This window comes from Haliotis cracherodii, unplaced genomic scaffold (assembly GCF_022045235.1).
Source record: "Haliotis cracherodii isolate W230 unplaced genomic scaffold, xgHalCrac1.p SCAF_44, whole genome shotgun sequence".
NCBI lineage: Eukaryota > Metazoa > Mollusca > Gastropoda > Lepetellida > Haliotidae > Haliotis > Haliotis cracherodii.
This window is the reverse complement of record NW_027266302.1, coordinates 842,357-854,614: the sequence shown is the minus strand read 5'-3', so window position 1 is coordinate 854,614 and position 12,258 is coordinate 842,357. Positions and strand designations below refer to the sequence as shown.

Sequence of the window (12,258 nt, the reverse complement as noted above, 5' to 3'; positions counted from 1 at the left end):
ACGCTCCGGGACAGAGGTGACTTGGTGACTTGGTGTTACACCACTGCCACAAAAGACTTGCATTTTGGAATTACAAAAACATTTCAAAGGTACATATAATTGGCAAGTGTATAACATTAAACACATGATAAAAATCACTATTTGAAATCACCCGATATACCGAGCATTAAAACATGATATTGTGATGTGTATCCTGGAAAGAATGAACTTCAATTTACCGATATACCCGTAATACCGTGCACCCTTATTCTCAACCACTCTTTATTATCTGGTTTAGGAATGATGGAATATGGATGATTGTGGCATAGTGCAGCAGTCACTCATTCACTCATCTTGATGCAAAAAGCTCCAAGATTGTTGATGCATCATCAAGTTATAATCAAACACTCACCCATTCACTCATCAAGACATTCCTAATAAATGGGGAGGGTTATTTCTGTGTTCATTCATGGATGATCAGTCTTGAGAAACTAAAGTTTGGAACGACGATGAATGATGATGAATGATGATGGTGGTTGTGATGATTATGATGATTATTATCATGACTGGATCATGATGACCATGCTTTCAGAAAATATAGGAAAGAAAAGTCACTACAGCAACATGCACATTCAGTAATTGCAGCTGCACTTAGCGAGATTACTGTCTATCCCGACTCCTTAGGTCTATTGATTTGTGGGTGGATGTTAAACTCACCCACCTAATGTTAACAAGGAGTCAGAGACCCTTTTACTTTAACCACCAGTAAAACGGCTGTCAAAACGTTTTACATTTGTGACATAAACTGACAAAAAGAGTGAACTCCTTTAACTTTTACTGATGTAATTCAAAGGTCAGATCCCCTTTAAATGTTACTACTATGCAAATCCAGAGTTAGAGCTCCTTTAAGTGTTACTGCAGCAGTCGGTACTGATTATTGGAGTTTGGGGATAGCATCAGTGTTATGATGGCAGTCTATAGCTTCACGAAATCACACGACTTGAATAAATTTCTAGGGATGTGTGTTTGTAATGGATCAGAACGCTCGCTCGTTACCAATCAATCATCCATGATTCTCAAGATTTGCCGAGTCGGCTCGGAACCTACGCGGCCAGTTCCATTCTCCGGACCAGCTTGTGTTCAGGGCAGTTTGTTTTTGTTAATTTGTTCCTTGTAAATGGGACTATCGGGTTAAAGCATGATTTGTTTCCAGAATGGGAGCATGTGAATGATTACAAAAGTCCATACAACATTAATCATGGATAGGAAATTCGGAAAGCCAAAACGAAAAAGTGTTACTTTTCGTGCTGATGATTTAGTTGGAAAATCTGATAAGGTAAGTGCTCATTGGGTTGTAATGTTATAGATGTTTAGGTGCATCAGTTCATGATAAAGATTTTTATCAATGCAAATATGCCATTTATAACGCTTTGAATACTCATTTATTCCACCCAGACTCAGAGATGTTCTCTATGCTGCACTTGTGAGGGTTGTCAGTAGAAATGAAACAAATTGAATTACTGATATGTAGAATGCTATAGCTGATGAAATAACTGTCTTGGAAAGTCCTGTCTATCTAGCTACTCAGAAAAACCAGAGTTGGGGTATTTATGTGCTGGTTTCCTGGATGGAATGTGATCCATGCAGATAAATTAGTGATTACATAAATAAAAGCAGAATGTAGGAATTGTGTGCATGAACAACAATGTTGGGTAAATTATTAGTTCTTCCATCTTCTGAAACTACTTACCAGATTGCACTCTCTGTCAATGTGTGTTGTTTAGGTTTATCTAACAGATGTGAGTGCTTATATCTTCTTAATGCGAATATGTTCCACATTTGTTAGGGAAGGTAGTGATTTGTTTTCCTGGACACAGAACAAGCTAATGCTGCCAGCTGTTGATGCAGTTCGTAGCTTAAGAAAACAGTTCCCTGTAGTTGTTATTAGGTTTTGGAATCCACTTATATTCATATGTAGTTTTTATCCCCCTCCCAAACGAAGTTGGCGGGGGATATAGAAATGGGTTCCGTCCGTGTGTGTGTGTGTGTGCGTGTGTGCGTCCTGAAATTGTTTCCGGAGCATAACTCAGAAACCGTTAAATATTTCTCTGCGAAACTTTGCATGTCTATCAGATTCATGCTGAACTGGTGCCTTTTGCTACTTACGAATTTTATAAATTTTTATTTTTTACATTTTCATGGCAACAAGTTGGACTTATGTTCTATAAGGGTGCTGTTCGTTTCCGGAGAGTAACTCAAAAAACGTTAAATAATTTCTTACAAAACTTTGCATGTTTACCAGACACATACTGAACTGGTGCCTTTTATATACACTACTCAAAAGAAGTTAAGGAACACCAATTGTTTTCATATCACATCAACTACAGTCATATAAAAAAATGGGATGTTTTTGAACTTCTTTTGAGTAGTATATGAATGTATCTGTATACATACATTATGATAAATATGACCTTTTATTATTATTGTCTAAGGAGGCATGGGTGGCCCAGTCATCTAAGACAAGGCAATTCTCTGTGCAGAGTTGCGTCCTTTGGGCATGCTAGAGACAAATGATTGTGGGTTCAAATCCCAGTTCACCCCACTTATGTTTCTAGGTTTGTCAGCACCATAACTGTTCATGGGTTTCACTGAAGTGGTAAACGTCTGACAACTCCATCACTTCTGGCTTTCCTCCAACATCAAGCTGACACGCTGTGGTATAACTGGAATACTGTTAAAAGGGATGTTAAACCCAACTCACTCACTCACTAAGATTGTCCTGGATTATGTTGATACTTTGAAGGGGAAAGTTAAGAATATTAAGGGTTTCTTTTGGCTGACATTTATTTAGGTTATAATTGGCTAAACAAAGGGGCACTTGGGGCACAAGTCGATGCATGTGATACCGGTAATGCTGTAGAAAGGAGAAACGAGTTGAAGACCTGCATATTGCAGCACTTCACTCATGTTAGCATACCTGTCTTGAACAAGATTAAAGGACGTGCCTGAGTGTTTTAGAAGGTTTGTTTAGTGCAAGATTAAACACATAATTGAAACCAGTTATCTCAAACTTTGTTATTTCGAATGTATCTGAACATGAAGCCTTGTTGGTCCTGTGTGTGGTCCTGTACTTGTGCTCCTGTACTTGTGCTCCTGTACTTGTGACCCACCACGAGATAAGGGACCTAATGGGTGAAAAATCACATTTTGACTTTAATTATATTTTAAAACTACAGTATCTTCGGAACACAAAAATACAATTAACGAGCTTCAGTTCGTATTTATTACAGAGGTATATGACATCAAACATTTGGGCTCATTTTCCGACTTATATCTGTTTATGTAATAACTGCAGTTTTTAGACATAATGTCTGATGAATTGAAAGTAGACATGTATGCTAAAAGGTTTTGAATTCTATCTTTATTACATTACGAACTAACGAGAGAAAAATAAGATAATATTATAGTCTGCACACATGTCGATCTTTACTGCAATAAGTTGATGTCAAACATCTTTATCCTGTCATAGCACAGTTGTAACCTGGCACCCATGAGGGCCCTTTTTGTCCTAGTGGGTCACATTTATTACCGGTCATCTGTTAAAAAGAAGACTGATAAATTCCAATTTTGAGCTGAGATATATACAAACTAGAACATGAACTAGATATCTAGGACATGAAAGACAGACTTCAAGGACAGATTCACTCTGTTTACTTTCTTACATTTTGTAATCTTCCATCCAGATATATATTTGAAACCTCTATTAGTGATTTTCCACCTTTTCACATGTCATATTTTCCAGAAGTGGAGATGAAGTATTAACACCTACATTTAAACTCCCTTCATTCTCACACTGTAATGTTATTGATACCAGTGAACTGGTGTTTCATAAAGGTGCTAGTAAATGTATTGATATGATACAGTGAAGTTAAAATCCATGTCAATCCTGTAATAGTTTTCATGCGCTTTTCATCAAATTATTTAATAAATAACAAAATGTCTCAGTGAAGAAAAACTGACATATGCAGTGTGATGGTGTGTCTGAGGATTGAGATCACGAGTGCAAAGCTACAGATAAGCAGCGTATTTTTGTAAAATACCCCCCACCCTAAATATTCAAAACCCAAGTACTTTCAATTAACTTATATACAGACTTGCTGGGTTGATGTGAATGCCTACCCAGATTGAGACACAGCCTCTATTGTGTAGCTCCCACTGAACTGGGGCACACACGCACGCTGACACGCACATGCACATGCACACGCACATGCACGCACACACACGCACGCACGCACGCACGCACGCACACGCACACACAGTGACAGACAGATAAGGACCATCCAATTCTTTCATATCATATATGATCTGTTCTTCAGGTGTTCTTTGACTTCTTTTGAGCAGTATGTATTGTCTGGCACATCATAAATCCTGTTCAACTCAATCAGTTTCCCTGTGACTAGAAGCTGTTCATGCAATCTTCTCTTGATGGCTTTCTAACCATTCCAAATGTTTTTTTCTAAAAACAAATACTTTGGTCCAAGTTTATGGTTTTAGTGAACCTCTTTCTTAATGCTAACATCTTCTAATGTTATAATCAATCAATCTGTTTTTAGGGTGTTACAATCAACCATGTCTCAAATCACACAAGGTCGATCACAAAGGGCATGAACAAATGCGAAAATGAATCAAGTGAGCATAGCATTGGGTTTTGATGGTGTAATCAAAACTACCTTAGATGAGGAATGGACAATATGTCACCCTTATGTCAGCTGTTCCCCTTCATGGCAATCATTTCTCAACAACATCATCAATCTTTTCTTGATTCGGATTGTGGGCTTCCACTTGTGAGATGCTAAATCAAAGAACATGCGGTGGATAAGGGAGACTCCAATAACTAATATTAAGAAATACCGTATTCAATATTCTGCCATGAATAAGGAAAATTCCCGATTCTGATTGGTCAGTCAGATGTTTCAAATCACAATAACCATGTCTGCTTTAAACAGCTGGTTTGATGGCCAAATCACCTGACATTCATAACATCATGCTATTTATTGGTTGTAAAATGCAGATTTGCCTAAAAATACTACACTAACTTCAATAGCTGAAGTATGTGTGTGACAATACATTTTGAGCTGAAAAATGATAAAATTGACCAGGAGAATGTATTTCAAGTTTTACAGACAAGAGAGAGCTTGAGATTTGATGCTTTTCTGACTGATGTCATGTATTTTCATGACAATGAGTGGTGTGATGCTACAATAGAGATGTGCGCTGTAAAACTATGAACCTTAGGGGCTTTCCTTAATTCTCTTAAATTCTATAAAATGTTACTAGTTGATTATTTTCCATTGCAGAATTTCATTTTTTTTTCAGATAGCTAAAATGAATCCGGCAGATATGTAAAACAAGTAATGAAATTGTTCTACTCTAAAAAACACTACAAGACATCGTTTTGAAAAGGCGTGGATCTGATAATCCCAGCCCACACAAGGTGCTAAAATGAACAATGTCATTCAGATTTTTCTCAATAATACTATGTTTTCTTGGTTCTTGTTTTTCTTTTTTTATGCTTCATTTTCTTGAAGATAAATTTTCAATTCCATCAAAACACATTCTATTAGTGAAGTCAAAAAAACTCTTTGCAGGCGGTCAGATTGACCAGTTCTGTAGCTGTAGTTCTGTTCCAACAGTGTAATCTGGGAGTGACTATTATGTGGCAGCTTCTAGAAGGATATATTTGTTTAGCTTCAAAATTGCTTTTTCGGAAACAAATTGTTGTTTCTAGTTAACATTTGTGACCAGGATCACATTATCAGTCCATAGAGATGCTTTCATGGGGACAAGTAGATGGAGGAAATATTTAAGTTCTAACTTCTAACTTTAATGAATAACTTATAACAAATAACATATGATCTCTCTGTCCTTGGTTTTTTGTTTGTTTCCAAACTGTGTAAATGTGGAAGAAGTTTAAGATTTTTAAGAAAAGTCTATATTCTTTCTGCTGTCTCTATAAATAACTCAGAAAACTGTCTCTCATGATCTTTATGAGAATCGCCATGAATAGCTGGAAGAATGCTGATGCAGCATTAAGCAATAACCACTCACCCACTCTTTGTGAGAGGGGAAGCAACTCTTATTTGTCTTTCAAAGAAACTCTGATTGAGCAGCAAGTTTACCTGATGACAGGTTTTAGATCAATTTCAATATCTTTTTTGAATTAAATTTTTATATATATTTTATTTGACGACATTGTTATTTATAAAATATAGCCTGGGAACAAGTACCATTATTATCAAAAGGCCTTCTTTGTCTTCCTGTACATGAAAAGCTAAATCTGATGACTAAAATATTTTAAATGCACAACTCAGTCTTCATGTGTAAATACATAAAACAAGGATCCACTTTACATAGGCCACCCATGAAGATCCGGGGTACAATAGGTCTGCAGCAACCCATGCTTGCCATAAAAGGCGCCTATGCTTGTCATTTGAGGTGACTAACAGGATAGGGTGTTCAGGCTCGCTGACTTGGTTGATGCATGTCTTCATATCCCAATTGCATAGTTTGATGCTCTTGATGACAGTCACTGGATTGTCTGGTCCAGACTCGATTATTTACAGACAGCCGTCATATTAATGGAATATTTCTGAGTGCAGCATCAAACAACAACAAAAAATGAATTATTACATAGGCAGTTCTTGAGGATTTCGACCAGTTTCTTGTTGATATGGAAGTCACTGCATCCTATCATGGTGCATCTTCCTGAGGCAAAGGACTTAAGTGACTTTAAAAGTCCAGTTTCCACCCTTGCCAAACTAGGCTGGTATTATGGAGTTATATTTTGGCTGGACTAACAATTAAAACAACGAAATCGAAATCCATTCTGTAAACTGTTGTGCAGATTTCGGTCGATTGCAGGATTTGCAAAATATGTGCACCGCCAACTCGGTGTCAACAGATTTTTTCCAAATCTTTTCATGTTTTGATACACTTTGCACTTTGCGATGTAAGACCAGTTTTATCACAATATAGATCTTGATTATTGAGCAGATTATCCTGACTGAGTGCCGCCATTTTGATACAAGTGATACAAAATGTGGAATCTGATTGGTCAGTGGGAGAGGCATAGAAGGGACACAACTTGTAATAACCACTGGTGGCGCTACGATCTAGCCCAGAAATTCCAGTCTAGTTCGGCAAGGGTGGAAACTGGACTTTTGAAGATGATCATGGTGGTAATTTTATAGAGGTATAACAACTGATGTATTTGTTGTTGGGAATACAGGATTTTTTCTTGTGGATAGTGAAACTTTTATCAAATCTGAGGTAAAATTTTCCAGATTAGACTATTTGAAAAAGCATTTTTCCTTCCATGTTTAGGGTGGGGAAGCCTAGTGGTTATAGCGTATTATTCTCACAGCATGGTCCTCGGTTAGACTTACCACCACAGTGTATGAAGCCAAGTTCTGATGTCCCCACCTTGTTACTGAGTGAATATTGTTAAAGTGGCACATTCACACCTTCCTGCTTGTTTATCCAACTGCCAGTGCTGACCTGGACATGGCCTACAAAGAAATTTGGTGTAGATTGTCGACTAACTTGTCTGTCTACCCAGTGATTTCTCAATGGCACTGATCTTGTTTTCTATCATAACAAACTACATTTGCCAAACCCTTTATGTTATCGACTGGCATCATGCTTGAAGCCTGTCGTATAAAAACAGTAGTTTTACCATTACTTTTCTCTAGGCATTTACAATATAAAATTAAAGGTTACCATTTCATTGATTTTCATTTTCTTTCTTTAATTTTCATCAATATCAAAATGATAAATGGTATATTAAATGTCAGCCTTCTGAAGAGGTTTTCTGCACCACATGCACCAACATTACTGTCTAGATTCATTTGCTCACCGTAACGGCTTTGCTTGCACAGGCAAGTGAACTTTCAAGTACTTTCCTGCTTTTGAAATTCACAGTAACGTAACCAATGTTCGAAATTCATGCTAGTCCTCTAGAATGAGACTACTAAATTGGGCCGAGGACAAGTGAATATCCAATGATGGTAAGACCTGTGAAGATCTGGGATGGAATAGGTCTTCAGCAACCCATGCTTGCTGTAAAAGGAGACTATGCTTGTCGTAAGAGGCGACTAACAGGATCGGGTGGTCATGCAGGCTTGCTGACTTGGTTGATGCATGTCATCAATCCCAATTGTATGGATCAATGCTCATGATATCAATCACTGGATTATCTGGTCCAGACTCGATTATTTACAGACCACTGTCATTTATCTGGAATATTGCTGAGTGCAGCATTAAACAACCTACCAACCAACCAATGTTAGTGGTCCTCATTGACTAGTAGCATTTGAGGGCTATAAAGCTGAATCAGTTCTCAATGCTTCAGATTTTGCTACAAATTGGAACTGAATAAAACTGACAAAAATTGGAAACATAGTAAACATTTTTGTCTTGTTCAAGCAGGACTAGCTACAAACTCTGAGGACTGGTGAAATAAGTTTTAAACTGTACCATATCAAGAGAGAAAGAAAACAAATTGTTTCAATTTCGATATTTTCCAAAACCCAAAAGGGACCAATATAAATGAATTTATTATTGACAAAAAAAGAGAATTGATTTGATAGGCATTACTCAGAAGTTGACAAAGTAGACACAATTTATGGATAACAACTTATTAAACAGTAATTAAAGAAGTTCTTAACCATAAATTGTGTCTATTTTGAGAATAGATTTAAATATAAATCTTTTTTGTTAACTTTTATATCATGGTTATTCATGCCTGGTTGTCTTTTTGTCGGGCTTATCTGTGATGAAATGATGAATTGTAAATTTTAAAAGGTTTGCCATATCTGCTGAGATGGTATTGTGGTCTGCTTGCCTGTACAGTTTCATAAGCCGTGGAATATCTGTTGCCTTCCTAGTTGTCCTTGCAACCTACTTCCCTTTGTTACTTGTTTCAAGGGGGCAAGAGTGGGGCAATTTGCTGTACAGAGTTGCGTCACATGGGCATGCCAGAAATGTTGTGGGTTTCAATCCCAGTTTGCCACGATTATGTTTCTAGGTTTGTCAGCACCATACCAGTGCTTGATGGCTTCACCAAAGTGGTAAACATGTAAGACCTGCATCACTTCGGGCTTTCTTTCCGCATTAAGCTGACATGCCGTGATATAACTGGGATACTGTTCAAAGTTGTGTTAAACCAAACTCCCTCACTCACTCTTATTTCATAGGTTTTGGTCCTGTTTTGTGATATCACTGAAATACATGTTGACCGCAACAAGCCTTCACATTAGATATAACTGTATAAACATGAATTGGAAATGTTTTAGTTTCAATTTGAGAATTTTTACTGACATGTGCTGCAGGCTTGGAGCCAAATACCGGCCTTTGAACAGGTCTAGATACTCCCCTAGAGGGTATAAGTTACTGGACCTGTAGGTGTTCAAATCAATCTCTACATGAACAGTCACACAGGTTGACCTTAATAATGCTAACCTGCTAATATTTTGGATAAGTAAGGAAAGTCAACTTAAGTGTGTCTGCATGCATTTATTTGGCTGATTGGCTATTTAGAATTTAAAGCCTTGTTTTCAAAGAAAAGAGTCCCTTTAAACTATTTTTCCCCATATTAGCTGCTCCTGAAGTAGCTGAAAGTTAATCAGTGTATTATCACCTCCGCTGTTTCATAAAGTCTTCACACAGATGAAACGTGTTAATTCGTTAATTGATCATTGGCCTTAATACACGAGTGGAAACTCGGATAGATGGGCTAGGCATGTTCTCAGCATAATTGATTACAGCAATCACTACTGCTAACAGACTCGGAGATTATTAATAGGTTTTTATGAGCCTGTTCTAAGATGTTCAGAGGCCCAAAAGATGAGCATTAATAACAGAATCAATACACTCAGATACGGGAACAGTGTACATTATTAAATGCTTAAGTCAAGTGCGAACGTTTCTCAGAGATTTCGTGTGTATGACCTCTTTGATTAGCCCTAGACCACAATGGATGAACTTATTAATGCAGTCAAAAGGAGGACAGGTGGCATGGAATCCAGTGTTAATTGACAACAATATAACACTTTATCACTTTTTGAAATGATAACGTTACATGTTCATGACCAATGGTTCACTGAGACAGCAGCAATATAATCGGTCCCAATCGTTGTATAAACATTGATTGAATGCCCCTATTTCAATGGAGGGTGATTGTGTACCAGTTTAGGTATGTGGACCTGATTTGGCCTGATTGAAATTGTTTGTGGTCGTGGAAATGTGGACTGTGCATTTTTCAAATTTCTCAATTGGACATGGAACATGTTGAAATGTGTTTGGTAAATTTTTCAATTTGTAACTTCAGATCAGAGTGTGGAGTTTATGAATAGATTTACGGTATTTGTGGACGTGGAAATGTGTTCCATTTGTTTTTCAAATTTTGAAATTCAGATTGGAGTGTGGTGTTTTTGAATAGACTCAAGTTGTGTGCTGTCTCCTTGAACTTGGTGATGTCACACCTTGTTGACATATCTATCAACGAACAGTGAACTGACGGTACACATGTTTGCTCAGACAGGACCAGGGAGAAGTGGTGGGCCCATGTGACCTGCCACATGTGATTGCAATTTCTCCATTAAGAAAAAATTCTGTCCTTTTGAAAAGCCTTGTCAAATAGTGAGGATACGTCCAGTTCTTGTTCTTCTTTCATTTGAAATACCACTGGAATTTTCAACTTTATTGAGCATCATTCTCTACTCAAGGATATGTTCAGACATTATTCTCAACCTAAAAAATTGTTCCGTGATGTAGGATTATTGAAAAGATCTCCTTCGTGGACAATCATACAGTGATGGATAATGTCACCATAACTTCAGTGTTGAGAAATTACACTGATTGAGGACCTTCAGAAATTCACAATTTGACAGGATATCTGAAAAAAATTGTTTTTTAAGTTGCTGAAAACAGTTAACTTAATTAATGATAGGCTGATAAATTTATTGATTTTTCTGTCTTTTGCATGTAATAAGCTGTACTCTTACCTGGCAAACCATCAGACCATATGTAATATATTCTGATTTGATTTTAGGCGAATATATTTCAAACCTTTTTTATTTGTTAGCTAAAGTTCATGCTGTTTAGATACAGCTCTCAGCTGGTGACACTGCAGGAATGTAATAGTATGTTGAAATATCCTGTGGTTTCTTGCCTTTATTGCGTGTGTCTTTCGCTGGAAAAGTGAAATATATAGTTGAATCTATTGTGAAAATAATCTTTGATATCTTGACATTTGCTAGTAAGAGTTTCAACAGATATGCCCTTTTCATCGAGATGATTATTTTGAATGAGAATAGGGACCAGTCACCGTGTGTCACGCAAGGAGAAGGAAATGTCTTTCCTAAAGAACGTTAAAAACTTAAATGCAGGGACAGCATGATGTCTCCTTTGGGTTGGGTAATCCGCCACTATTGATATCATGTCACATATGTTCAGCAGGAACATAAATTTCAAAGGCCCTACAGAATACTCCATGGCCAGTGTGTATCGTGCATGAGAGTCAGGGCAGGCTCTTTCCTTTTGTGCACAAATATGTGAAGTTAGTTCCAAATGTCATACTTTACAACTGATCGACATTGTTAATTTTACAAACGTATCAATATCCTGTGTGTGAAATTTATGAAAAGAAAATTGGACAATGAAAGCGTATTTAGAATGACAGTTTGTTAACATGAGGGCCTGTGAAATCATAACGGATCTTGTTCCACCTGGGCTGGATTCAGTGACTGAGCAGAAGTGGAGGACATAGGTCGGCCTACACACCTAAATACCTGTGAACTCGTGTCGCTTGATGGAGTAGCCTCTTGTGGGAGTGAATGTTGTCGAGCTGGGACGCTGGCCAAGCTTGTTACACCGGGAGGAGGGACGATAGTTTATTGAGATTGTTCCCCACGTTAATAATGTGTTATGAGTCTCCAGATTCCACAGATCATCATTTCTTGTGAAGACGTAAGTAATGTTGAGTGATGATCATGGCCGGTGTATATGGGTCATATAGTGTGTGTTACGGCTCTGTGTCAGCTGTTTCCATTTTCTTGTGTATGCGATACGACTGATTCACTCCTATTGATTAGTCGATAGTAGTTGGTCTCTCTAGACATGCATGTTTATGGCTTGTAAGAGCAAAATTTAATTAAATTACCTATTTCCTCAGACTAATTTAGAGTTTAATTATTGTTTTTTTTTGTGGTCTTTAATGTC

General features: G+C 37.4%; 1 protein-coding gene across 3 annotated transcripts in view; it reads left to right on the top strand.

Annotated features, from left to right (window-relative positions):
- The window catches only part of LOC139441763 (four and a half LIM domains protein 2-like), a 130,657-nt gene that overhangs the window by 20,855 nt on the left and 97,544 nt on the right, over positions 1–12,258 (top strand). The window contains exon 1 of one of the 3 annotated variants that reach the window (XM_071222547.1): positions 11,551–12,006. The exons of the other annotated variants lie outside the window; for them this stretch is intronic. Coding sequence (XP_071078648.1) covers positions 11,965–12,006 — 42 coding nt within the window. The 5' untranslated portion in view covers positions 11,551–11,964. Of the gene's footprint in view, positions 1–11,550; positions 12,007–12,258 lie in introns of those variants that run through there. 3 annotated transcript variants of the gene reach the window in all.